The following is a 27,860-nucleotide window of genomic DNA, read 5'->3' on the forward strand; positions in this document are numbered from 1 at the left end:
TGTTCTACCATGTCATTTGGGGTAGTTTACACTATATGTAAATGTCATATGACATGCAATTTTCCATCATTATATAGTCGCTAATATGTGCAATATTTGGGGATTTTCCTTACGCCATTTACTTTGTGCGTCCACACCAGCAAAAATGTAATAAAATTACGTCTCTACATTTTCTGCGTGGAATGTTTTTATTTCGTGTCATATGACATTGATAGATAGTGTAAACTACCCCTTAAGCTGAGTACACATTGCCAGTTTTGAATGACAGCTTTGCTCGAATAATCGGTTGCTTGCCAGTGTGACCGTTCATTTTTGTCATTCATCATGCACCCACAAAATATTTTGTGGTTGCTGGACGGTTGGACAGTTATCGATAATTGCAAATAATCGTCATTCAAAACTGACAATGTGTACTGTACTTAACGCTGCCGTCTGTCTAGGGTATAATGTCATGTTCACACGAGCGTTTGAAGTACTTTGTTCGAGAGTCGAAATACGTACACGAATTAACCCGTTTCCACGATACCATTCGTTGTTCACCGTAACGTATTTCAATTCTTCTCACTTTTTGTTTCCTGGTTTTTAAGGAAATTTGAACAAAAAACACACATGATACACATTAAATGAACAGGAAATACAATAGCCATTCCTTTGAATGTATGTTTTATATTTAATTACACGTTTTTCATCATATTTCCCATAAATTCTGTAAATTTAGCTATTTTCAATATATTTTTATGTATTTCTAGTTTCAAAATTAAGGAGAGAGAGACATGTCAAAACAATATTTGTGTATACAGACTTTCAGGCAGGTATTTGATTTTTGTTTCTAGATTTGTACGCGAAATTAAAACAATGGATCAAAAATGGAACTGCAATGAAAGAGAATAGAAAATGTGCTATGCTTTGAACGTATACTAATCGTTGAACCGTTTACCTTTAATTCATGTTTTTCTAAAAAAGCCCTACATTTTTAAATTTTATATTTTGTCTGTCACAATTCATTTATTTCGATAAATGCTCTCATTTGTTAGAGATGGGACTTATTTTATCGTTGTTCGGAGAGTATTTCTACTCGAACAACGTAGTAAAATCGTCGTTCGTTCACAAAATTTTGTATGGGGAAATAAGTAATTTATTCGTAGTTATGGGTCGAACAACGAATAGAGAACGAACGACGTACCGTGGAAACGGCACATAAGTCGTGTATGATTTCAAAATTGTAGTTCTTTCGAAGTCAATATTACCATGAAAAGCAAGGTTAAGGTGTTTTTCGTTCGCATTCATTTTCTTTCGATATGGTTAAATAAATATAAACCGTCCGTTTTATATTTATTTAACAACTTGAAAACAAAAGCCAAATAGATCATGAAAATCACATTTGCTCTGTTCCAGAACCTGCAAGAAGTGTATGGAAATATTTTCCATTTTAAATTTTCATAGAACAAGAATCCAGCCCCAGGCCATAAAGGCCTGCGTACATAAGCTGCTTTGCCTGATTGCCTTGATTTGCTGCTTCAATAAAAAGATAAAAGAACAAAGAAGGCCGACCCAATTTCCAACTGATGGCAACCCAGTTCGAAATTTCGTCTTTATTCTATTATTTTTATTACGTCAGAAATGAAGCAGGTAAGCAAGGCAACCAGGCAAGGCAGCTTATGTACGCAGGCCTTAAGGAAGGCCGAGCAAATTTCGAACTGGGTTGCCCTTTTCTTTTTTATTCTTTTATCAGAAGTAAGCCAGGTAAGCAGGCAAGGCAGCTTATGTACGCAGGCCTTTAAAGCCCTGGGTACATAAGCTGTCTTGCTTGCTTCTGATAAAAGAATAAAAAAGAAAAGGGCAACCCAGTTCGAAATTTGCTCGGCCTCCTTTATTCTTTTATTTTTATTATGTCAGAAATGAAGCAGGAAAGCAAGGCAATCAGGCAAGGCAGCTTATGTACGCAGGCCTTGAGTACATAAGCTGCTTCGCCTGGCTGCTGTAATATCGCCGGTATTAAAAGATGGGGATTAGGTGAATGAGGTTCAAGTATCTCGCGAAGCCAAAGCACGCTGAGTCTCCGGCCTTATAGCTCGACGGAATGGGGGGAGTTCGTTGCCTCAAAGATACTTGTGTCAGCTGACGACAGTACAAATTGATAATAGTTGCGTGCTATACAAGGAAGTAGGAGATAATCGGACGGATATATAGAGGAAAATGAAAATCAGAAATGCTCCAAATCGTTAGGTTTTAAAGATGGTGCTGCACCTAACTAGCCCTCCCGCCATTATTACCTCGTTAAAGATTCCGTTAATTAATTATTGGTAATACCCAAACAGCAAGCTGACCATTTTACCATCACATTCTCAAACAGACAAGAAAAGGTTTTACATTGAACTCATTTTGAGCAAATTTATTGTTGAATGAACCATACAAAACAATTCCCGGATTTCAAAGAAATATCTTTGTTTAAATTCATTATAATTTTGAAGCCATATAATTCATTATTTAAATAGGTAGTATAAATATGTGTAAGATATGTATATCCTTAATATGTTTTATATAATGATAAAAATTTAAGTAATCCTAAAAATTTAAATAAGAGGGAAATTACGTTATCTATGCTAGCATGCAAAAAGTAAAATATCAACGAACTGCAATAATACAAAGGACCCCACTGTACGTGATTTGATAAACTTAGTATCTGCATAAACAAACGACATGTATCTAGAAGTCAAGTGTATGTTTCGATAGTTAACGTTACTTTGACTGGTAAAGAAGTTAAATGTTAATCTCCTAAAATATCACACAGCATCAGCTGTTGTTCTCAACCAACAATTGTAGCTTTTCAAAATTGTTTGTATAATAAGAGATCTTAATATGTAAATTTACTCACATTAGCTCTGCTCGTCGCTGCCGTCGAAAGATCTTCCGATGCGTTGACTGCTGTTACACTTCAGTTGGTGTCGTTTCTCTGACACTGCTATTTGTTATGTAGTTGGCAAATAAGAGAGATTCACAGGAACCTTTGTACGTATGTTCGTTTAAATGTTAACCTAATTATTCATAGGGCAAACTCTGTTAGATATAACAGCAAATGATCAGTGAAGTAATGGAATCAATACACAGCGGTAAACTGCCTCCAAATAAAATAGAAAGAGGGAGGAGGAGAACTAGGAATGCTAAGCTACACTTTTGTGGCTCTTATTTGATTATGTTTGTCTGTACTATTGTGTATTGATTTCACTATTTCACTGAAACTGTACCACAAACTATTAACAAACCAGAAAGTCCAACTTATATTAATGATTTAAGGTTTTTGATGATTATGATGTTCAAGCTTTATGAATTCTAAGCGGCAGCGTATTCTTATTCACATAAGGGACAATTACCCCTCTAATTTACACTTGATATGCCGAGATTCCAAACATGCGTTGATTATTCAAATATATTGGATAGTAATTTGTGCTCAGCATAATTTGTTTCCACAGCTCCTTATTACCGTACACAAGCCTCTGTGAACTCCAGGTTCGCTGGTTTTGCACCCACAATACCTCAGGAAATATTAGAGTGATTTTGCTCGATAAAACTTTTGACACTATGCCTGTTTAAAATCCACAAAATGATGGTGGAAAGGCGATTTTGGTATTATGATATTAATCGCGTAACAATTTTCTTCACTTTATAATTATTTCCTTTCGCAAATTCGTGATTTGTATGTCATAATTGTCGCTTGCACACCAAAAACGCACGTATCACAAGGTAACCAAACCGAACTGAGGTTCTGGTGCTGATGTTGCTGTGGGGTTTCTAATTCCAAATTGTTCCTCTAGAAAATTTGTTGGAGGCTGGTGTGCTCAATTAAATTGAGTAATTAATCCGTCTAAAAGTGAGAAAAAAGGTAATGCGGTGACACGCTACAACTCCCCCACCAGAAGATCAGCCTTTGGGGTGAGAAACGAATCCCAAAGCTGATTCCAACATAACCATCATTGCCTGATATCCTTGGCGTGGTATGTGCCAACCAGGTTACCCTTCAAGTCCTCGAGCTCGTAATACGAGTTGCCGATCTTTTTACGAACCCGAGACTTTAAAAAAGTTGGAGCTAACTTCGAATTATACCCCTGCTCGAAGTTGCTCTGCTTGAAGTTTCTGCGGTAAACCTCCTGGCCCACAGAATAAGATACATCTCGAGACCGCAAGTTGTAATTTCTCTCATTTCGTTCGAATTGTTTCTTCATGCACTCGGCAGCCTTCTTCCCTACGATCTGTAAAGAATCGTCTCTACTGAATCGTACAGATCTATCCTCCAGCATTTCAAGTTCCTTTAGCAAGGAATATGTAGATGCATTGGTGATCATGTTTTGACCAAATGCTAGGTAGTAGGGAGATGTACCAATGGATGAATGCGTTGCAGACCGAAGTGCACAACCAATTGCGCTAAGCGATTCATCCCAATTTCGCTGGTCCGGTTTGACGTAAGACTTGATTGCCGACAGAATGGAACGATTCACTCTCTCCGAGGCATTGGCCTGGGGAGAGTGAACAGCTGTATATAGATGGGAGATATTGAATCGTTTTAGTAAGTTATTAAACTCTTTAGATCGGAATTGCGATCCGTTGTCCGAAACAATAGTTTCGGGTACTCCGAACGTATGGAATATTTCGCTCTCAAGGTATTTAACAATTATATCTGCGGAGAATTTTTTAACGGGTTTAATAAATGGAAACTTACTAAAATGGTCAACGATAATGAATATGCCGATATTCCCCGAACGCGAGCGGGGATATGGGCCCAAAAAGTCCACATAGATGCTTTGTAGAAACCTTTTGGTTTCCGTCATTTGTCCCATAGGAGGCCTTTGAACACGATTCGGATGTTTTGTGCTTTTGCACACTTCGCAATCGTTTACATATTTTTTAACATCAGCAACTAGACTCGGCCAAAAATAATATTTCCGAATTCGTTGCATGGTTTTATTTATGCCACCATGAGCAGCGGTTGGAACGTCATGGGCTTTTTTAAGGAGATCTGGGACCAGTTCCTGTGGAATCCACAGCTTCCAAACAAGGTCATCATGCAATTGCTCCCCTGTGGCATGTTCCGTTCTTCTGTACAAGAAACCGTCCATAATCTTAAGGTCAGGCATGCTTTCTAAGTTTTTTCCTATCTTTTCAAGGAGTTCTAGATATTCAGGGGAACGAAAACTGGGAGAATCCAAATCTATGAAAAATCCTGAATCGGATTCGAAGTTAGTCAGAGTTCCTAAGTGCAACGATGATACATCCTCGGTGTGCGTACGCGAAAGAGTATCTGGAACTGTGTTCATAGAGCCACGCCTGTGTTGAATATCGAACTTGTAGGCTTGAAGTTTTAAAGCCCACCGAGCTAGCCGAGTACTCAGATCTGTCTGGGACATCAGCCACTTTAACGACGCATGATCCGTAATTACAGTGAACTGTTGTCCCTCGACATATGCTCTGAACTTTTTGATGCTTAGCATTGCTGCTAAGCATTCTTGTTCGGTCACTGAATAGTTGCGTTGGGCTTTGTTCAGTTTCTTCGACATAAATGCGATAGGAACTTCTTCACCCTCCGCATCCTTTTGGACCAATACACTTCCTATTCCTGTTTTACTGGCATCGCAATGTATATAAAACGGTTGCGAAAAATCAGGGCTATGTAAAACAGGGGCCATACTCAGTCTGGACTTTAAAACTTCAAATGACTTTTGGGTCTCATCGGACCATAAAAATTTACGTTTAGCTTGAAGCAAATCAGTTAAAGGCGTGGCTATAGTCGCATAGTCTTTGATAAACTTTCGGTACCACCCAGTCATACCTAAAAATCTCTGTACCTGTTTCACAGAACGAGGAACCGGAAATTCGGTGATGGCAGAGACCTTATCAGGGTCTGTTCTAATAACACCTTTCCCCACTACGTGTCCTAGGTACTTTACCTCTGGAACGCAAAAATGACTTTTCTCGATGTTTATGGTCAAGCCCGAGTCACTGATCCTCCTAGCAACACACCCTAGAACCTCAAGATGTCGAACAAATGTATCCGAAATAATCAAAAGGTCATCAAGGTACACGAACACTTCTGCCCTGAGCGCGGGGGGTATCACCTTGTCCATTAACCTTGACATGGTTTGGGGGGCATTACATAGCCCAAATGGCATAACTGTAAAATGATAAAGGGGACGCCCAGGAACAGAAAATGCAGTCTTCTCCCTTGATGCCTTGTCAAGAGGGATCTGCCAGAAGGCGTCCTTGAGGTCTAGGGTGGTTATAAATTCTGCTTTGGGGAGTCGGCTAAGGATGCCTTCAATATGGGGCATTGGATATGCATCGCCAAGAGTGACGGAGTTCAGTTTGCGGCTGTCCAAGCATAAACGGTTTTTGCCTGGTTTACGGTGAAGTACCACAGGCGAAGACCATGCGCTGTTTGACTCCTCAATCACTCCGAGTGCCAGCATTCTATCCAGCTCTTCATAAATGAGCTTTTCTATGGCTGGAGATACAGGGAAATGTCTCTGTTTTATAGGACTGGCGGTTCCTGTATCTATGGAATGACACAACATATTGGTCTTCCCAAGTCCTCTCTGAGCAAAAGACGGAAACAGAGAAATAGTTTGGGACAATTGTTGCCTTTGGGCTGGGGTCAAAGGTAACTGATTGTCTATTACAGACAAATAGGGTTGAATCCCCGAGCTTGGACATGGACTTAATCCAGGAGGAAGTAAATCAAAAATGTGCCAAAAATCAATACCTAAAAATAGGTCACGGTCCAAATCTGGTACAATAAATATAGTTATGGGTTTTTCCATATCTCTAAAAACGATGTTGGTCTCCACGAATCCCTCTACCGAATGTTTGTTCCCATCAGCTGTGCGTACAGCGGAACTATATTTTTTATAAGAAGATCCCGAGGCTAGATACTGCTTGGCAGCGTCTGCTCCAATACAACTGATTGAGGCCCCGGTATCTAACAGCCCCAAGAACTTCTTCCCGAAAAGACAAACTTGAGCATATGGTCTGACGTCATTAACTGAGGATAAAATAGAGGAAATTAGTTTCTTTTTAATAGAGTGAATTCTATGCCAGTACATTTTTATGCGACGAGAAGATCTCGTGGGTTTTCGTGGCTCGTTAAAAATCCTACTCCTGGCTAGTTCGTACTCCTTGAGACGCACATGAAGTGGTTTGAACGGATAGATTTTATGGTCATTGATTGAATGGTTAGTTTGAAGGGTACATGAAGGTCTAGGTAAAATAGTTACTTTGGCCTTATTCAATTCGGTGCACCTTTCTGTGCACCCAACTGCCGGTTTTTTTGCTGGCATCTAGAGCAGTTTGGTTTGTAGGTATTAGATGCACCACAACCATAACAAAACACTGTTCTTTCGGCCAAGCAGTCTTGGTACCGATGACCAGGTTTGTTACAGTTCCAGCACATAATACTCACAGCTGAAACTTCGTCGCTTAACCTATCGATGGTTTCCGAGGATGAATCCTCCTCTACGTTTACCTCGGCGATTCGCTTAGTGAAAGGGACTGATTTAGAATAAGACACTCCATGCCTCCGACGGAGGTCTTGCATAAAAAACTCCCGTTTCCGGCAGGTGTTTCTAAGCTGCTGAATGGATGTGATATCAATATTCAAAATATCGTGTTGAATCTCTGGTAGAAGATTCCTACGCAGGATCTCAACAAGAGTTTTGTCGGAAATGGGCTCACTCAACCTATCGGTTAAGTCCACTATGGAGTCATAGAAGGTATCGAAGGACTCGTTCACCTTCTGCTTCCTATCTCGTATCAATTCTCGGATATCAACATCAGTACGTGAATCCTTGAATTGCAAACGGAGGGCCTGGCAAAGACCTGACCAGGTGATGGCTGGCACCGATCGATGGTAACGCCAATACCAATCATTGGCTTTACCGTCGAATAAGGCGCTGACATTACCACAAAGGATGTCAAAATTTGCCTGCAGGGTCTGAGAAGTCAGGGCCTCTACTCTGTAGATAAAATTCTCTACTGATAACCCACTATTCCCACCATTGAATTTTATCTTCCAATTGGAGATAATCTGTAGAACCTTATCAGGGCGTGAGCAAAGGTCCGAGGACGAAGAGGCTCTGGAATTCTGGGGGTGTGAGGATGCGGTAGATTGGTTCTGGTCATTATTGGAATTGCGCCTATCATCGTAAAGATTATTTGACTGAATATCAAGCATGTCCCTTAGAGTCTGTTCTTCAACATCAGACAGAGTGGGCATCTGACTTATTGGTGTACGTTGCATTGGCGGTGGCAGAGTATTAGGCCGAGAAGTAGCATTGTTGCCAATACCTAATCTCGACATATTGGCTTCCACACTAGCTTGAACCGTGCGAGAAATCTCATTACTCATAGTAGCCATCATCTGTGCTTGATGAGCAGAGAACAGAGATGTTATCAACTCCTTAACCTGTACATTTGTGTCCACATTGGCAGTATTGACATTGTGGGAGGAAGCTCCCGAAGCGGATGATCCGTTATCCAAATTCCTTGAATCCTGACTGCCAGTTTTCTGTGTCGCCCCTTTCTTTTGGGCCCTTGTCGTCATGCCACCACCACTGGGACTTGCAGGTCCTAAACTAATCCGGGTGTTGCATACCGGACAGAAAGGCCTTGTCTTCATGGCAGTCGAAAGACAGGATTTGTGGAACAAATGACCACACTCTGCTTGAAACAATTGTGATTTGGAAAGTATAGGATTCGAACAGGCATTACAAACATTGGATTCATTAGAATCACCACCCACAGTAGTGCCCTCAGGATTGCTGTCGAATACTAATGCCATAGCTAATGTGTTCCCAAAACTTGCAACGTAATTACAACAATTCCAATGTGTGGGAATAAATTCAAAAAATCTTAAATGTTATATGTAAAAGAGAAGTTTTATGGATCCAAGCTTCACACTTTGAAGTCCAAGACCGCAAGAATATGTTTATATATTCCAACAACAAGGCAGGTATATGTCTGTTTGAAAATGGTTATGATAAAATATGGCAGCTGTGTTAATTTTGAGCCATGTTCTGATTTCGTGAAAGTATAGAGTATTAAAGAGTTGGTCGTTCTGGAAAGAAAACCTATAAAGCTTTCAATTCTTACAGATTCGACGTGGTAGACTATATTCATTAAGGCCTTTTCATAAAGTGGTCAACACCAGATATCTATCCAGAAGTTGCATTCCAAACTCAACGAAAAATGACAACAATGAAAATAGAGATAGCATGATAGGGGTGATCCTGAAACTTGGGTTGGAAAGAATGACATCATGTCCCGATCTAATCCAAAATCCTTACGTTAACGGGATACCGAATAAATGAAAAAGGACAGAAAAGCATATGTTGGATAAGTTGAAAAATATCTGAAAGGGACAGAACAATTGATAAACGCATGTACGCCAAAGGCGACACATGGGTGAAAGGTTTTTAAAATATAATATTTTCAATTGTTTCGCCCCACGTTGGGCGCCAAATTTGTAATATCGCCGGTATTAAAAGATGGGGATTAGGTGAATGAGGTTCAAGTATCTCGCGAAGCCAAAGCACGCTGAGTCTCCGGCCTTATAGCTCGACGGAATGGGGGGAGTTCGTTGCCTCAAAGATACTTGTGTCAGCTGACGACAGTACAAATTGATAATAGTTGCGTGCTATACAAGGAAGTAGGAGATAATCGGACGGATATATAGAGGAAAATGAAAATCAGAAATGCTCCAAATCGTTAGGTTTTAAAGATGGTGCTGCACCTAACTAGCCCTCCCGCCATTATTACCTCGTTAAAGATTCCGTTAATTAATTATTGGTAATACCCAAACAGCAAGCTGACCATTTTACCATCACATTCTCAAACAGACAAGAAAAGGTTTTACATTGAACTCATTTTGAGCAAATTTATTGTTGAATGAACCATACAAAACAATTCCCGGATTTCAAAGAAATATCTTTGTTTAAATTCATTATAATTTTGAAGCCATATAATTCATTATTTAAATAGGTAGTATAAATATGTGTAAGATATGTATATCCTTAATATGTTTTATATAATGATAAAAATTTAAGTAATCCTAAAAATTTAAATAAGAGGGAAATTACGTTATCTATGCTAGCATGCAAAAAGTAAAATATCAACGAACTGCAATAATACAAAGGACCCCACTGTACGTGATTTGATAAACTTAGTATCTGCATAAACAAACGACATGTATCTAGAAGTCAAGTGTATGTTTCGATAGTTAACGTTACTTTGACTGGTAAAGAAGTTAAATGTTAATCTCCTAAAATATCACACAGCATCAGCTGTTGTTCTCAACCAACAATTGTAGCTTTTCAAAATTGTTTGTATAATAAGAGATCTTAATATGTAAATTTACTCACATTAGCTCTGCTCGTCGCTGCCGTCGAAAGATCTTCCGATGCGTTGACTGCTGTTACACTTCAGTTGGTGTCGTTTCTCTGACACTGCTATTTGTTATGTAGTTGGCAAATAAGAGAGATTCACAGGAACCTTTGTACGTATGTTCGTTTAAATGTTAACCTAATTATTCATAGGGCAAACTCTGTTAGATATAACAGCAAATGATCAGTGAAGTAATGGAATCAATACACAGCGGTAAACTGCCTCCAAATAAAATAGAAAGAGGGAGGAGGAGAACTAGGAATGCTAAGCTACACTTTTGTGGCTCTTATTTGATTATGTTTGTCTGTACTATTGTGTATTGATTTCACTATTTCACTGAAACTGTACCACAAACTATTAACAAACCAGAAAGTCCAACTTATATTAATGATTTAAGGTTTTTGATGATTATGATGTTCAAGCTTTATGAATTCTAAGCGGCAGCGTATTCTTATTCACATAAGGGACAATTACCCCTCTAATTTACACTTGATATGCCGAGATTCCAAACATGCGTTGATTATTCAAATATATTGGATAGTAATTTGTGCTCAGCATAATTTGTTTCCACAGCTCCTTATTACCGTACACAAGCCTCTGTGAACTCCAGGTTCGCTGGTTTTGCACCCACAATACCTCAGGAAATATTAGAGTGATTTTGCTCGATAAAACTTTTGACACTATGCCTGTTTAAAATCCACAAAATGATGGTGGAAAGGCGATTTTGGTATTATGATATTAATCGCGTAACAATTTTCTTCACTTTATAATTATTTCCTTTCGCAAATTCGTGATTTGTATGTCATAATTGTCGCTTGCACACCAAAAACGCACGTATCACAAGGTAACCAAACCGAACTGAGGTTCTGGTGCTGATGTTGCTGTGGGGTTTCTAATTCCAAATTGTTCCTCTAGAAAATTTGTTGGAGGCTGGTGTGCTCAATTAAATTGAGTAATTAATCCGTCTAAAAGTGAGAAAAATGGTAATGCGTTCAAATGGTTTGATGGATCTTATATTTCACGAATTTATCAGAATTTTTAATCAACGATTAACATTTACTTGCATTTGTTGTTTAATAAAACTTGAGTATGTCGTAATTTTATTTATTAAAATTGCTTTAAAGGTTATTAAGTTGAATTTGGAATGAATAACCTTTTTGATTCAAACTAAACACTGAGGTTGCAGGTGACAAAATGGCCGAGTTTCTAGGAAATTTATGCAAAGAACCCTTGTTAATCGTAATATCTAGCACAACACTTCCAGACCTAAAAACGGATAAGCTTGCTCATGAGCAAAGAAGCGGTAATAAAGGAGGTTTAGGCGAGATAGCAAAAGAACATTGCGACCAATAGATGTCACTGAGATCAAATAAAACGGATATAAACAACAGTAACAATTATTGTACGCCAATTGCAAGAATGCAAAAATTTCGTTTGTCGTGTCTAGAAAATTAAATTAATATTAGAAAAAAGGTAATGCGGTGACACGCTACACTGCCTTGCTTTCCTGCTTCATTTCTGACATAATAAAAATAAAAGAATAAGGAAGGCCGAGCAAATTTCGAACTGGTTTGTCCTTCTCTTCTTTATTCTTTTATATTTGTTATGTCAGAAATGAAGCAGGAAAGCAAGGCAACCAGGAAAAAAGTTTAATATTTTTCAAACGCGGTTTTGCGTTTTAAACGGGATTTCGGTCATAACGTATTTGGGTAATACGGACGCCCCAAGAGCGCCTTTGTGGTAGGATGGTGAATTATTTTAGTTCGTCGAGTTGAATATTAGGTTAGGTTAAAGGTTGCGCAGCTGTCGTTTTGGACAGCCACTCCACTCGGAGACCTTATGGTCCATTGTGTTCATCCTATAGTGTGGGTTGGAGAAAAGAAATACATTGCATAGAAGGTATCGAGGAAAGAAGTAAAGCAAGGTAAGCAGGCAAGGCAGCTTACCTTGCTTACTTCTGATAAAAGAATAAAAAAGAAAAGGGCAACCCAGTTCGAAATTTCCTCGGCCTTCTTTATTCTTTTATTTTTATTATGTCAAAAATGTAGCAGGAAAGAAAGGCAATCAGGCAGAGCAGCTTATGTACGCAGGCCTTGAGAAATTATTTTAGATACGAGAGATAGTGAGGAAGGTTTGCCATATTAAGGTGCTGTATTTCGTTCATGTTGAAGCCACTTCAGTGTTGTCGGCTAGGCTTGGCAGAATGTTGTCAGAGAGGTTATTGTATGTTCACCCATTGGTCATGAGCATTGGACAACGGCATAATAAGTGCTCAATCGTCTCTGTTTCTTCTTCATCTTCGCATAATCTGCAGTAGTCCGTAGAGTCATCTCTATCCCATTTGCCGGTCATTGATCTTATTCTGCAGTGTCCCGTGATTATTCCAACCATTAGTTTCAGTTCGGGTTTTCCCATAGAGAGTAGAGAGTGGTCTTCCGTTTGGAGAGGTTGGGCCAGATTGCCTTTGATACCTTACAGCCAGGTTCGTTGTTCCAAATCTGACCAGCGTTGAATATTAGGTGTGGACGTAAAACCGAGAATAGGATCTGCAACAAGTCGAAAAACAGCGAGAAAAAAATCGTTCTGCATGAAGGATTTTGATTTTTGGAAGATTGTAATTTTTGCCGAGGAAGGCAAATTTAACCTGTCTTGGTCGGATAGACCAAATAAGGCCTGGCGTATGGCATATATACGGCCACACACACAATTCCAACCGCAAAGTCAGGTATGGGATTGTATGAGTGCTTCCTGTGTAGAGAATCTTGTCTTTATCGTAGGATATATGGATAAGATGAGTTATTTAAACATTCTGAGGGATAATTTGAAATATAGCGCTGAAAAATAGGATTGGGGGCAAGATTTTAATTTTTGCTCTGTTCCAGAACCTGCAAGAAGCCAATACTTTTTACTACGATAATATTTTTTACTTTATGTTATCGAAATAAATAATAGAAATTAGTAGATTCTATTATCAATATGACCCCACGCACAAATCTCACATTCTTCCTAATGGCACCATTAGAAAGTATCATACAACAGGTGGTGTGGCACTTTAAAACGTTACCAGTTGAACGCAATTATTACTCAATGAACTTGTCCTTTGAACAAGGAGGATAAATGTCAAAAGTGACAAGATTAACTTTTTCATCGTGTATCTTATCAGTCAACTTTAAATTTCTACAGATGTAGAAGCTGTATGTAAATTGTAAGATAGTTCTATACAACTTCCTACTATAAAGTGATGATTTCCTTGTAGACTAACTGAATTACGCATGTAATTGTACATAAAGCCAATTAATATTGAAAAGTGTATAAAAATGTTTTCGCTTTATTATGAGGTTTGTGGTGGTATAAAAATAGTACAAAAAATATTTAATATACAAATATTATCGTCACAAAATACAACTTTTTATAAAAAATCTACAACTTATTTGACACAAATTTATAAACATGCATGAAACAATTATTACATCTTAATTAAGCATAAGTTTACCATAAAAAAAAACAATTTTTTGAAATACAAAATAGACATAACTAACATTAATTATTATCTATACCCAAAAGACGCAAACGTTCTTGTTTGCGAAAGGCTTTTCTCTGTGAAGGCGGTGCTCCCTTAATTGTACGTAACACATCGGCATTTGCGGCATAGGCTTGTGGATTGTAAGAAGGCACATTTTCATCATCCCAATTATCTTCACTTTGGTATTGTGGCATTGGTGGTGGTATAGTTGGACGTGTAGGTGCCGGTTCAGTATTACGATAATTTTCAAAGGTTGTACGTTCAGCACAGCAACTCAAGTGGAACTTTAAATAAACATACAATACTTTATAGAATCTATAACGTGTTACTATGAAAATTTGTTGCTTAAGATGAGTTTAAGCATTAATCTCGGAGCGGGACCACATTTTTTCCACAAGTAGCTCTTGTCACCCTGATAACAAATATGTATGGGGGAAGTCTGTAATTCCCGAAATATGGGCCTCTAAAGTTCCAAAAATTCCCTTGTTTAAAGACCGAATACGTAGAGAAAAATCTATAATTAAAACAAATTGTTCCCGTTCCCGAAGTTTGTACCTGTCCAAAGAAGAAAGTTTTAAAACCCCTGCCGAAGGCCGGTTACTTTGTGAAAAACTATAATTTAAAAGAAAATTTTGTTCCCGCTCCCAAAGAAGAAATGTTTAAATCCCCGGGCGATGGTCGGCTATTTAGAAAGATATTTCTTTCTTAAAGAAAATGTTACTATTATACCATAAGGTTTACAAAGGTACCCATATTATCATTATCCGTTCAAAAATAGCGAAGTTATATACAAAGGACTTTGCAAAATGTCATATAAATAAATGAAAATATACAAAGGAATGTTCGGACTTCAGAGGCCCATATCTCAGGAAGTATGGACTTCCGCAATAAGTGTTATATATATTTGTGATCAGGGTTACGATTTACCTAACTGTGAAAAAATTTGGACCCAATCCGAGCTTAAACTCAACTTTCTCCAAATTTGTGAATTCTTACCTCTAATTCTGGCTCATTTAAAACATGAGTTACGTTAAAAGGACACGTAACTTTCTTTTCATTGGGATGATTCTTGCGGCAACGAACTAAGTGTACCTGCAGGTTATTATCAAGGAATTGTTATCAAAGAATTATTATCAAGGAATTGTTAATTGATTAAAAAAGAATTAATCCCAGAGTAGTCTTCAGTTAAACATACCTGCATACGTGACCTTAAGATTTGATGGTGTTTCTCATAAGGACATTCTATTATATCTTGTGTATGCATATTTTCCATATTTGTAAAGATTCCAATCCACCAAGAATGCCACCCAAAGTATTAAAAGTTGTTAAAACTACTTCTTTGTTCTTCAGAGGACTTTTATTTTTCTGTCCTATAGAACGTCGATTTTTCCGACGTTGTAATGTTTATCGATATTAAGTTGAGTTATCGATACCAAATTAATCGTATGTTACCCAATAAAAGCGTTCGACGTTTGGCGTCTCAAAATTCTTTAACTTCTTAAAAGAAAAAATTCTTTAACTTCTTTCTTAAAAAATTAATACTTTTCAATACCAACTCTATTTGAATACTGGCGTATGCATTTAAAAAATCAACATCTCCTAAAAATTGTGAGAATCTTAAAAACAAGTCAACAACTACCTAACTCAAACTAGGTACCTAACATGCCGCATACATGCATACATATGTATGTTTTTTAAGTGAAACAGTCCCGCGGTGCATATACAATTGGAAACGTAAAAATGTTTCACTCGTGTACTTTAATTAATTTTTTAAAATGAAACCGTCCCGCGGTGCATGTACAATTAGAAACGAACAAACATTTCACTAATATACTCTGGAAGCAGGTAAAATTTGTCATAATTTTTAGATGAACATACGAGTTTTTAATATGATTGCCGGCGCAAAATTTTTACGCTTCGAAAATAATAAGAAATAGTTCTACATTTGGAAAGACGAAGGTCACACTAGAGTGGTTTCATGAAACACATTCCATTTTGTATTTTCTTTAATTGCATTTTATTTTTATAAACATTTGTAATACATATTTTTAAATAAAATGCTTTATTGGGCTTGAGGTCAGTGTTGGTTAATTTTATTGATTCATATTTTTCCCAATATTTCGCAATTTTTAAATTGCATCTTCAGGTGATGATATTGCACTGAAGTTACTACGTATTGCATGATCTCTTTTTTTGTCAAATATCTATAACAGTAGGCTGTATTGTCAGTATCGCACTTATAGTTTATCTTCTTCTTCGTTGGGATGTTGTTGATGTGCAGCATCTCCAATGTTAGACGTCTGTTATAATTGTTCTCTATTTGCAGTACACGTACATTGTCGAAGTTTGGTATGTGGTTGTTAAGCTTACAGTGGTCCGCAAGCGCTGTTCTTTGGATTGTATTCTGATGTAGTAATTTTATATCAGATTTGTGTGCCGATAATCTTGTTTTTAGTTTATTTTTCGTGGTCCCCACATACACCTTTCCACATTTATCATCTTCGTTTCCATCACATTCAATTTTATATATTACGTTATGTTTGTCAAGTTTAGGAATTTTGTTTTTGGTTTGGCTGAACAGACGTTTTAATGTGTTGCCTGTTTTTTGGGCTATATTATATTTATCAAAGAAATTGGAATTTTGGAATCGTTCTGAAATTACAAGGAAACATTGTTTCCTCGTGTAAATGAGCTCTTTGATTTCCGTGTCTATGAGCTCATTTACACGAGGAAACACTGTTTCCTTGTTTCCTCTAAAACGTGTGTTCCGTTTGATTCTCATTCGCAAAATTGGTCAGTGTTGGGAACAAATGTAGAAATGATTGTACAAAAACGTACAAAAGGCACTTTTGGATGGATATGTGCAAGAAATAAATAATAATTTCATTATAATTTATTTATTTTGTGTTGTAAAAAAATGTTTCTTGTAATTGTATAGTAAGGTATTTCCCTACTTCATGAATTGATACCCATTTTTTAACAATTTACGACAGGTAATACAGGTATTTTTTACCCTCATATGTCATACTTTTTACGGAATTTTTCATGAATGGTTATTTATATTATTAACCCTTTCTTTTTACTGTTTTTGTAGTTTTCCAAAGAATTGTTTTTTGAATATTCATGTACAATAGGTAGATAATCATTTTAGGTAACTTTATGTAAAAACGTACGTCTACCGTTCAAAAGGTACGCTTGTTAAACAGTGAAACCCTGAAAATGCAATTACGAATGAGAATCAAAGCGGAACACACGTTTTAGAGGAAACATTGTTTCCTCGTGTAAATTACCTCTTTGTGTCAATTTTATAATTTGTCTTATTCTTCTTCACAATCATTTTCTCATTGCGCCGTTCAAAAACAAAGCCAAGGCAAAATTGTAATGAAAAGTAAAAATGGGCGTGTGTGATAAACAATTAATTATTAAAGTAAACCTTGAATTGCATTTTAATTTTGATATTTCCACTTATTTCGAACTGTGTTTGCTTAAAAAATAGCTTTTCTTCCAAATGTTTTTTAATTGTCTCCGCTGTTGTTTGTTTCTCGACAGAGAAAATAAAATGAAAAAAAAAAATGCAAAAACAAATCTGCAGCCAACTTCAGGTTGTATACGAAGAAAAACGAAACAAAACAGAATTTGCCAGTACAGAGGTTTGTGTACCTTCTCTTATTCCTCTCTACTCCCTCGCCAATAAACTCAATTTTCTTTCCCATCAACTTTCCCTGTATAAACAGGGACATACAAGCGTACTATATGTGTGTTCGTTTACTCCACATTTTTACGAATTGTTACTGGATGTTGTTCGTTTACTCTACAGTACAATGCAAAAGACCTTAGCCGATTACAAGAAGTTACTGAACTTGTACAAATTGTATTACAGTCTGTTTATGTATGTCGAAACGAAAATGTGAGCGAATGAAACATGCCCAAACTTTAGTTTTTGAAATATTTCTACCTTTGCTTTTGCTTCAAACCAAAAAAAAAAAAAACAAATTTGAAAAACACACAAAAGTTTGGGCGTGTTTCATTCGCACACATTTTTCGTTTCGACATACGGAAACAGGCTGTTAATTTCTAACCCCCTGTTTTTGTAAAAAAAATTTTCTTCTGACACGAATTGTCAAATTTTGTAGATCGATTTACTCGCCAAGCGCAAATGTAGAGCGCTGATTTTTATATGAGGAATTCTTTACTAAATATGGAACGCGTCTACGAAAAATTAGGTCTGTATGTCATCTGGGGGCAGAGCCATGGATGCATAAATTATTACGAATATAGACGAACGAACAAAAATTGGTTACAAAAACTGGGGGTAATATAAGATTTGAGTGCAGTCTATAGTTTCGTTCCATTACTTTTTAATAGTAAAACTCGTAAAAGAGAGAACTGTAAAAAAATTGTTCTCACACAAAAGTTTTTTCAAATAGTTCGGGAACGGAAAAATGGAAAATACGTCAATAAAACTGGAACAAATGTCAAAGTCGGCGTACCAGCCAATCAAATGCCGGCAACCATGTTACTATTTCTTATAGCCCATTTAGATATGACTTCATTAGCCGGATTTAGCCCATTATCAGGTTTTATTTGCTAAATCCAGCCAAAATCTACCAGATTTCCCATACAAAAATGAATCCTCTTATTGAGTGGATTTGTTTTAAATCTGGCATAAATCCTCGTATACAACTCTGTTTTTTGCATGGTACAAATACACAGGTAGCCGCATCGGCAATTGTTGGCAACATAAGATGTCAAAATTTGACATAAGTTCAATGCAATTGACACATTATGTTACCATCAGCTGGCATGATAATGCTACCTGTATTATTGTACCATGGTTTTTTGCAACATGTTGCTAGAAAATACAAAAAGTTGCAAGCTGGCACAAGAAACAAGGTAGATGCATCGGTGAATTGCTACACTTAAAAATAATTTAAAATGTAAAAATTTGTAAACAAGGCGGAAAAATTTAATTTGTTTTGATGTACAAAGTTGATTTTAATCAACCAAAACTAATATTTATGATGTCTAAACTATAAAATAATTCGTTTATTTATTTTAGATGGGCAAACTGCGATAAAATAATTCTTTATTTGCTCTTTATGGTCTGTTCCAGTACTGCAAGAATCTACTAATTTTTACTATTTTTTCCGATAACATAAAGGAAAAAATGTTATCGTAGTAAAAAATAGTAGCTTCTTGCAGGTTCTGGAACAGAGCATTAGTTAGCATTAGTAGCATAATGTGCTAACATTAGGTGTGTTCGTTTACTCAATAATTTGTAAAAATTCGTACAAGTCCAGTAACTTCTTGCAATCGAATAAGCTCTTTTACATTATACTGTAGAGTAAACGAACAACATCCAGTAACAATTTGTACAAATTTTGAGTAAACACACATATTTTCAGTATTAAACAATACATTTGTAATTTGACGTATGTTTTTTGATGCGAATTCAATTTACAAAAAAATTCTTTTCACGTTTCACATTCGTTCAGATGGGCTGATGAATCTACCTTGGTAATTGTGCTATGAACAAAAATCAGCTGACTGCCATTTAAATCCTCCAAAATGTATATCTAAATGCAATGAGATTTGTACTGGATTTATTAAATCCAGTCGAGGATTTATGGCTAGTCTAAATGAGCTATTACACGCTCAAATTTGTCGGGTAATGCCAAGTTTACACTAGCGCTCCAAAATCCACTGGATTTCACGAAATCCTGAAATACACCCCGGGGTTCACACTCATTTTTTGTTGATTTCAAACATGTCACAATGATCAAGGTAGATGCATATGCGCAGCTGATCGAACATGAATTTTCACAAGTTGTTGTAAATTGAATTAATCATCAAAAATATAGAACTTTACAACTTTATTTGGAAAATTATCGTAAAATTATCTATATATTGTATTAATTCTAACAAATAAAAAATAAAAAAATGATTTTATCGTTAATACATCATAATAATAAATTTTGATAGATAAAAGTTGTGCTCAGAACCAATAAATAGGATTATTCGTGTTCATTATGTTTCCAAATACATTATTCTTGTTCTTATGCAGTAGTTTTTCCGTTTAGTTCTAAAAATGCGTTCCCGTACTCCGAAATCTAGCAAGACTTGCACTTCTCTTTAAACAAAAATAGCGCCGAATAACACCTTCTTCTCCTGTTTTCTGCCATACAATTTTGGCCTAGTAGAAACTAGCAGCAAGTATTTTCATTGGCATCTAATATGATAGCTGATACGTTGATTTTGACATTCATGCAGGAGTTTCTGCAATTTCCGTCATTTTTGCGTTCCCGGATTTTTTTTTCGAAATTTGTATGAGGAAGCAATTTTTGACAATTCTTTCTTTTCTTTTTTCTAACATTGCCATTAAAAAAGTACAGGAACACAATAAAAAATAGCATTGTAACCATGGAACAATTACCCAGGTAGTGGCATCGTAAAATTTTGAATATGTTATGTCAAAACTTTCTTTATGTTGTTGGGGAAATTACAACAAAAATAATTTTTTTTACAAAGGGATTTGACTTTTCATATTCGATCTGCTGGTGTGATACCACTACCTGGTAGTTCTGCCATGATTGTAACAAAGTAATTTAATAATTTTGTCACATTGTTTACAAATTTTTATACTAACATTTTTTGTTGCACCAATTGACCATCTACCTTATTTATTATAATACGTGAAAAGTGTTGCAACTTTTGGTACTTTTTTAGGCAAAAATCATGTGTACTGTGATTTCGATGTTGAATTCGCTGAAATCACGAAATGAGATGATTTCATTTTTGTATGCGAAATCATGATAAATTTAGCTTGATTCCGCGCGAAATCACGAAACGCCTTCGAAATCACGAAACGACGCCGAATGTAAACAAAACATAAAAAGTTTTTAAAGAGAGCGTAATTCAGCGCCATTTTTTTAAGAGAAGTGAACATTTTACAACTTTTTTTGTGAACGGGAACGGTTTTTCGGATAAAATGTGTAAAAGTCGTAAAAATGTTAAAAACTTTTTAGTTCTGGATCAAAGCGTTATTATTGTAACATAGCGTTTGTTATTGTAACATATAAAGGCCTGCGTACATAAGCTGCTCTGCCTGATTGCCTTGCTTTGCTGCTTCAATAAAAAATAAAAGAACAAAGAAGGCCGACCGAATTTCCAACTGATGGCAACCCAGTTCGAAATTTCGTCTTTATTCTATTATTTTTATTACGTCAGAGATGAAGCAGGTAAGCAAGGCAATCAGGCAAAGCAGCTTATGTAGCGAGGCCTTAAGGACTGAGTACATTAGCTGCCGCCTGCTTGCCTCGCTTGCTTCTGATAAAAGAATAAAAAAGAAAAGGGCAACCTAGTTCGAAATTGGTCGGCCTTTTTTATTCATTAATTTTTATTATGTCAGAAAGGCAGCTTATGTACCCAGGCCTATAAGGTGAGAACACAGTCAGCTCTTAGCTTAATTTTCCTGCTTGGCTTATTTCTTCACTAGGCCGCAAAAATTCATGGGCGCTATAAACATAATTATAGCTTTGTTCCTTTACTTTTTAATGGTAAGGGTGGTAAAAGAGAAAAGTGTCAAAATTGCTGAAAATTGTTCTCTCATGAACATTTTTACCAGAAAAGTAAAGGAACAGAAAAATGGTAGATCTGGCAGCAGTGTCAAAAAGAAACATAAAAAATCAATTTTCGTCTTTTATTTCACAGTTTTTAATTTAGTTTTGTCAGCGTTCGACTTTTTTTCTCTTTTTCGTCCAGTTTCGCCGTTAATCGTCAAACAAAAGTCGAAAAATCAGTTCTGCCATTTTTTACCTGCAGAAATTTTGCTGGTAGCCCGTGGTAGAAGAGAAAGCCATTTTCGCTCTCTCTCCACTCTCACTCTCTTAAAAATTGCTTCCAGTTTTGCCACTTTTCGGGTTAAGGAACGCTTTGCAGGTTTAAAATGGTAACAAATGGTTAAAATGGTAACCTCAGGTAAGTAAAGGAACACAGCTTATGTCAATATACTGTTACGAATGTAACTGATAGGTTTAAGTTAGTTTAGTTTAATTTCCGTTAATTTAAAAATTTGAATTGTAACGTAAAGTTTTATTACGCAGTTACTTCATTTAAGCAACAACAATTATCATGTAGAATTATCTTCATTATTCTAGATGTTCTTTACCTTTCATTAATGTGCTTTTATTTTGTTTGCCATAGTCACGTAATTATTGTTTAGTTTGTCACTTCTTTTCTTACATTTATTTGTTGTTGTAATTACGTCATTGATCATCCCCCATGTATGTATGTGAGTATGGTTGTTCGCTTAGTGCGAATGTGCGTCTGTGTGTTCGTTGTACAGATTCGAGGTGTTGCCATATGCTCTAGATATTTCTCGAACAGGGAGACTTTGGGATATAAATGCAGGGGAACTGGCAATGACGAGTAGTTGTGTTTTAAGCGTTGAACTGAACAGATCGGTTAAAGAAGAGCTGCGTGCTAACTAGAGACTTGCTGTGTGCTTAGTAATTAAAGTCGGTTCTGAATAAGTGTAATAAAGTAAATAAAGCATTGTAGAAACGTAATCTAAAACGAACCCTGTTTTATTTGGTACAAATCGTACTGGGGAATAAAACAACGTCTACACGGAGATTAGTTAAATCTAATTCCGTAACAATTGGTATCAGCAGTGAGATTACGATCATCCTACAATGAAGTTTAAGGATCTGCGAGTGGAAGACTTGAAGAAGGAGCTAAGTAAGTTGGAGTTGTGTTCTACTGGCAACAAGGCCGAACTACAAAAACGCTTGTTGGAAGAGTTCGAGCGCCGTGGAATGAACATCGATGAATATGAGTTCGAGAAGGAGGAAGTCGAGTTATCGGCAAAGGGCGAATCCAGCGTTGAGGAAGTTTCGTCGGTAGCTGCCAGGGGTGACGATTTGAAATCAATGCTGGCTATGATGATGGAGAAATTAGATGCTAAAATGGAAGAAAATTCCAGAAAGAGCGAAGAAACTTCCAGACTTGTGATGGAAATGAAAGCAGAAAATTGTCGAATGGTTGAAGAAAATTCCAGTAAAATGATGGAGAAATTAGATGCTAAAATGGAAGAAAATTCCAGAAAGAGTGAAGAATATTCCAGAAAATTAGAGGAAAAGTTAGAAGAGAACTCTAGAAAAATCGCTAAGGGCATGGAAGAGAAATTAGAGGCAAATTCTAGAACTATTAACGAGAAACTCGAGAACATCACGATGGTGATTGAAAAGAGAGTAGAAAACGTGGAGGTACAAATTAAAGAGTTGGATAAAAAGATTTTGTCTGTTGACGAGAAATTTCTGGCTCAAGATGAGAAGATTCTGGGCATAGAAAAGAAAATGTCGGAACTGGAAATCAAAGGTGGCCCAGTGAGAGCTATTCATAACACGATAAAAATCAATCCTCCAGTGTTCGACGGCTCAACCTCTTTAAATGTGTTCAAATTACAGTTCGAGACATTGGCTGCTAGAGATTCTTGGAACGACAACGACAAGGCGGTATCACTCCTTATGGCATTGAAGGGTGATGCTGCTGACGTATTACAGAGTATTCCCGCCGCTTCTAGGAACAACTATGGAGATATAATGGCTGCTCTTGAACGTAAGTACGGTAGTGAACACAAGCAAGAGATCTACCGAATGGAACTGAGGGGAAGAGTCCAGAAGCCAAATGAGACCTTACAAGACTTTGCGGCTGATATAGAGCAAAAGACCAAAGCTGACGCAGTAAAGGGTACATCTAAATCGGTTGCCACCACTACGGAACGAGAATTGCGTCTAGTCAAGAGGAACAGGCTTAAGCGGGAGGCAGTGTTACCAATGCCCATACCACCGAGAGGGAACTGTGCCTATTCGGGACGAACAGGCTTAAGCGGGAGGCAATGTTACGAATGTAACTGATAGGTTTAAGTTAGTTTAGTTTAATTTCCGTTAATTTAAAAATTTGAATTGTAACGTAAAGTTTTATTACGCAGTTACTTCATTTAAGCAACAACAATTATCATGTAGAATTATCTTCATTATTCTAGATGTTCTTTACCTTTCATTAATGTGCTTTTATTTTGTTTGCCATAGTCACGTAATTATTGTTTAGTTTGTCACTTCTTTTCTTACATTTATTTGTTGTTGTAATTACGTCATTGATCATCCCCCATGTATGTATGTGAGTATGGTTGTTCGCTTAGTGCGAATGTGCGTCTGTGTGTTCGTTGTACAGATTCGAGGTGTTGCCATATGCTCTAGATATTTCTCGAACAGGGAGACTTTGGGATATAAATGCAGGGGAACTGGCAATGACGAGTAGTTGTGTTTTAAGCGTTGAACTGAACAGATCGGTTAAAGAAGAGCTGCGTGCTAACTAGAGACTTGCTGTGTGCTTAGTAATTAAAGTCGGTTCTGAATAAGTGTAATAAAATAAATAAAGCATTGTAGAAACGTAATCTAAAACGAACCCTGTTTTATTTGGTACAAATCGTACTGGGGAATAAAACAACGTCTACACGGAGATTAGTTAAATCTAATTCCGTAACAATACCAAATAAATTTCAATTTTTAATATGAATTGTTCGTAAATAATTAGTACCGAACATAAAAATTACAGCCAAATTCTATTTTTCAGATTGAACACGTGTTTATATCAAATTGAATGTCGAAACGAAATGTCAAAAATGAAGCCAGGCGAAGAATTCAAAGGTTCAACAATTTTCAACTTTGTGGCCTGAAGCCCCGCTTCGTTGTGGCCTATACGTCACTTTGGGTATACCATGGTGGAATAAATAAGAAGGTGTTACATCAGATCATGCAAAACGTCAAATTTGCTCACAATAATGCATTACTGTGAATTGCTTGTTTACATTTGGTATGTGATTTTATTCACAATAATGCATTTTGACAACTGGTATGAAGATCAGCTGTTTTGGTCGCTGTACCTGTATGATTGTGCCATGAGTTGTTCCAACAAAAAACTTCTGCTGCAACGCTATATCTTAAAATTAAAAAAAAAATCAAAAAAATATTGATATAATAGATATTATTGATATTAATAGAAATTATTTCCAAAAGTAAGGGAATGTAAAAATTACATTTTTTGTAAAAATTCTAGCGGAAATGAATCTGCAAAATGAGATGCCAGCAATCACGATGTTAGATCAGCCAAACTAATAAATAATAGAATGACATTTTTCACTATCAAAAGTTTGGGTACAACTTTTCATGGTTTAATAATGCCAAGTTTATACTTGCGCTCCAAAATCCACTTGATTTCACGAAATCCTGAAATACACCCCGGTGTTTACACTTATTTTTTTGTTGATTTCAAACATATCACAATGATCAAGGTGGATGCATATGCGCAGCTGATCGAACATGAATTTTCAAAACAAGTTGTTGTAAATTGAATTAAGCATCAAAAATATACGACAATATAGAACATTAAAACTTTATATTGAAAATTATCGTAAAATGACCTATATATCGTATTAATTGCGTATAGTACTAACAAATGAAAATATCAAAAAATGATTTTATCGTTGAGACTCCGTTATAATAAATTTTAGCTCTGTTCCAGAACTAAAAAGTTTTTACAAGTTTTACCACTTTTACACATTTTCGTTCCCTTACGCAAAATGTATATGAAAATCGTTTACGACTGTTACAACTTTTACCACTTTATAAAGTACGGGAACAGGCCATTCGATAGATAAAAATTGTGCTCAGAACCTGCACAAAATTAGTACTTGCAGTAGTTTTCCCGTTTAGTGCTAAAAATGCGTTCCCATACTCCGAAATCTAGCAAGACTTGCACTTCTCTTTAAACAAAAATAGCGCCGAATAACACCCTCTTCTTCTGTTTTCTGCCATACAATTTTGGCCTAGTAGAAAAGTAGCAGCAAGCATGTTCATTGGCATCTAATATTATAGCCGATTTTGATATTTATGCTGGAGTTTTTGCAATTTCCGTCATTTTTCCGTTCCCTAATTTTTTATGAAATTTGTATGGGAAAGCAAGTTTTGACAATTCGCACTTTTTTCTAACATTACCATTAAAAAGTACGGGAACACAATAAAAAATATCATTGTAACAAAGTAATTTAATATTTTTTCACATTGTTTACAAATTTTGATACTAAAATTTTTAGTTGCAGCAATTGACCATCTACCTTGTTTATTGTGATACGTGAAAAGTGTTGCAACTTTTGGTACTTTTTTAGGCAAAAGCAGGGTTGTATATCATGTGTACTGTGATTTCGATGTTGATTTCGCTGAAATCACGAAATGAGAGGATTTCATTTTTGTATGCGAAATCATGATAAATTTTGCTTGATTTCGCGCGAAATCACGAAACGCCCTCGAAATCACGAAACGACGCCAAATGTAAACTAAGCATAAGAAAGGTTAGCCAAAGCTTCATGTCTAGAACTTCAAAACAATACCCCCCCATACCATAGCTATCGCAAACGATCCGTTTTCGAATGTTTTTCGATAGCTTTGCGGATATTTTGTTCGAAAACGACACTCGAGAACGAATTAAAAACGATTCATTCGTCGCTCAGTTTGTGGCAGGAAAACCTTCGAATTCGAATGTCGTTAATAATATTATTAGCGAATGAAAGATGATAGTTTTTACGATAGTGCCGAAAAAGCATTTTTGGCGGAGTTTCGATTTTATGACATGTTTAACTTTATCTGACGTCTCTTGATTTTTCTGTTATGTACCTTTTCTTCTTTGTAATGTTTGCGATTCAATGCGTGTAACAGTTTATAAACATTGTGTCTTGTATATGTAACCAAGCTATATGTTGTGTTTATCATCACTTCTTGTTAATATTATAAGTAGCATTTATATCGAAAATATTTGAAAAAAGCAAATGGGAATTTTGCACGAACTACAGAAATTATTTTTTTAAAACGTAAAAAATTTCCGAAGTAAAAAATGTTTCTCGAAACAATTTTTCTTGTGAAGAAAAAACATTCGCAAAATGTTCGAAAATGATATCGTTTTTAAACTTTTGACGAACAAAAGAACAACGTGCTTGTGTACACCCGAAAAACATTTGCCAATCCTTCGACAGTGATATCGTTATCGATAGTTGTGTCGGACATTCGAATAATATCCGCACTTGGTATGGGGGGTATAAACAAACTGTGTATGTGTGTGTGGTGTTTGAATAATATGCCAAACAATTTTAAAAACAATCGAATTCAATGATTTTTAAAATTGTTTTTAGATTATTTGAATGGAAGAAATTGGTGAGATTTGCATTGAAACAATCAGTTTATCATATTCACAACTCGATTATGTGGAGAAAACTTAACTTGTCATTCATTTTTCGCGTTTTTTATAAAATGTTCAAAAAATGCATTGTAAACAAACCCACTTGTTGCTTTTATTTTGAAGTATTAGGAATTCAAGAAAAACAAGGGTTCTATAGATTTTTTCATTTAAATCTACCTCTTTACTTATACCATGCAACTTTTGTTATTTTTGAAACACTTTTCTAGAAACAATATTCTGAAAGTCGAAGGTCACACTAGAGTGTCTCATTGAAACAATTTCATGTAAACAAGGGTTCCTAGGTCGAGTTTCACAGTAGAGTGCATGGTAGAATAAGAAAAGGTAGCAGCAATACACAGCTGACTGAACTGGGTTGTAACGTTAGTGTCAAATTTCATATGACATTTTATACATTTATTTCTATTTCGATGTACATTAGGGACATATATTTTTTGAGAAAAAAATATATCATTCGGAAAAAAACATTTCCCAGAAAGACTTCTTCATATTAATGATATGTAACCTCCTCCAAGTTCGAACGATAAGCCGCGCAGTAAATCCCCGCTTGTAGAGGCGATACAACGTTTGTTAATATGTGAGGTATTTTGTTAAATTTTAAAAA

The 27,860-nt window shown here is 36.2% G+C and overlaps 1 protein-coding gene and 2 long non-coding RNA genes across 3 annotated transcripts; all 3 read right to left on the minus strand.

The window, feature by feature from the left end:
* Window positions 1-2,207: 2,207 nt before the first annotated feature.
* Window positions 2,208-3,773, minus strand: LOC141399923 (uncharacterized). Its single transcript, XR_012412022.1, has 3 exons — window positions 3,372-3,773; window positions 2,876-3,035; window positions 2,208-2,706 (listed from the first exon to the last, which is right to left on the minus strand). It is a non-coding gene; the product is annotated as an uncharacterized lncRNA (long non-coding RNA).
* A 5,542-nt stretch (window positions 3,774-9,315) lies between these two features.
* Window positions 9,316-11,412, minus strand: LOC141399924 (uncharacterized). Its single transcript, XR_012412023.1, has 3 exons — window positions 10,900-11,412; window positions 10,404-10,563; window positions 9,316-10,234 (listed from the first exon to the last, which is right to left on the minus strand). It is a non-coding gene; the product is annotated as an uncharacterized lncRNA (long non-coding RNA).
* Window positions 11,413-13,725: 2,313 nt separating this feature from the next.
* Window positions 13,726-15,332, minus strand: LOC141399925 (gametocyte-specific factor 1 homolog). The gene is made up of 3 exons (XM_073979300.1): window positions 15,144-15,332; window positions 14,945-15,040; window positions 13,726-14,232 (listed from the first exon to the last, which is right to left on the minus strand). Exons 1-3 carry the CDS (start codon window positions 15,219-15,221, stop codon window positions 13,966-13,968), a joined length of 441 nt encoding a protein of 146 aa, XP_073835401.1. The 5' UTR covers window positions 15,222-15,332; the 3' UTR covers window positions 13,726-13,965.
* Between the last annotated feature and the right edge of the window lie 12,528 nt (window positions 15,333-27,860).

Source organism: Musca autumnalis, unplaced genomic scaffold, assembly GCF_047663935.1.
Source record: "Musca autumnalis isolate F117 unplaced genomic scaffold, ASM4766393v1 scaffold_3, whole genome shotgun sequence".
Classification (NCBI taxonomy): domain Eukaryota; kingdom Metazoa; phylum Arthropoda; class Insecta; order Diptera; family Muscidae; genus Musca; species Musca autumnalis.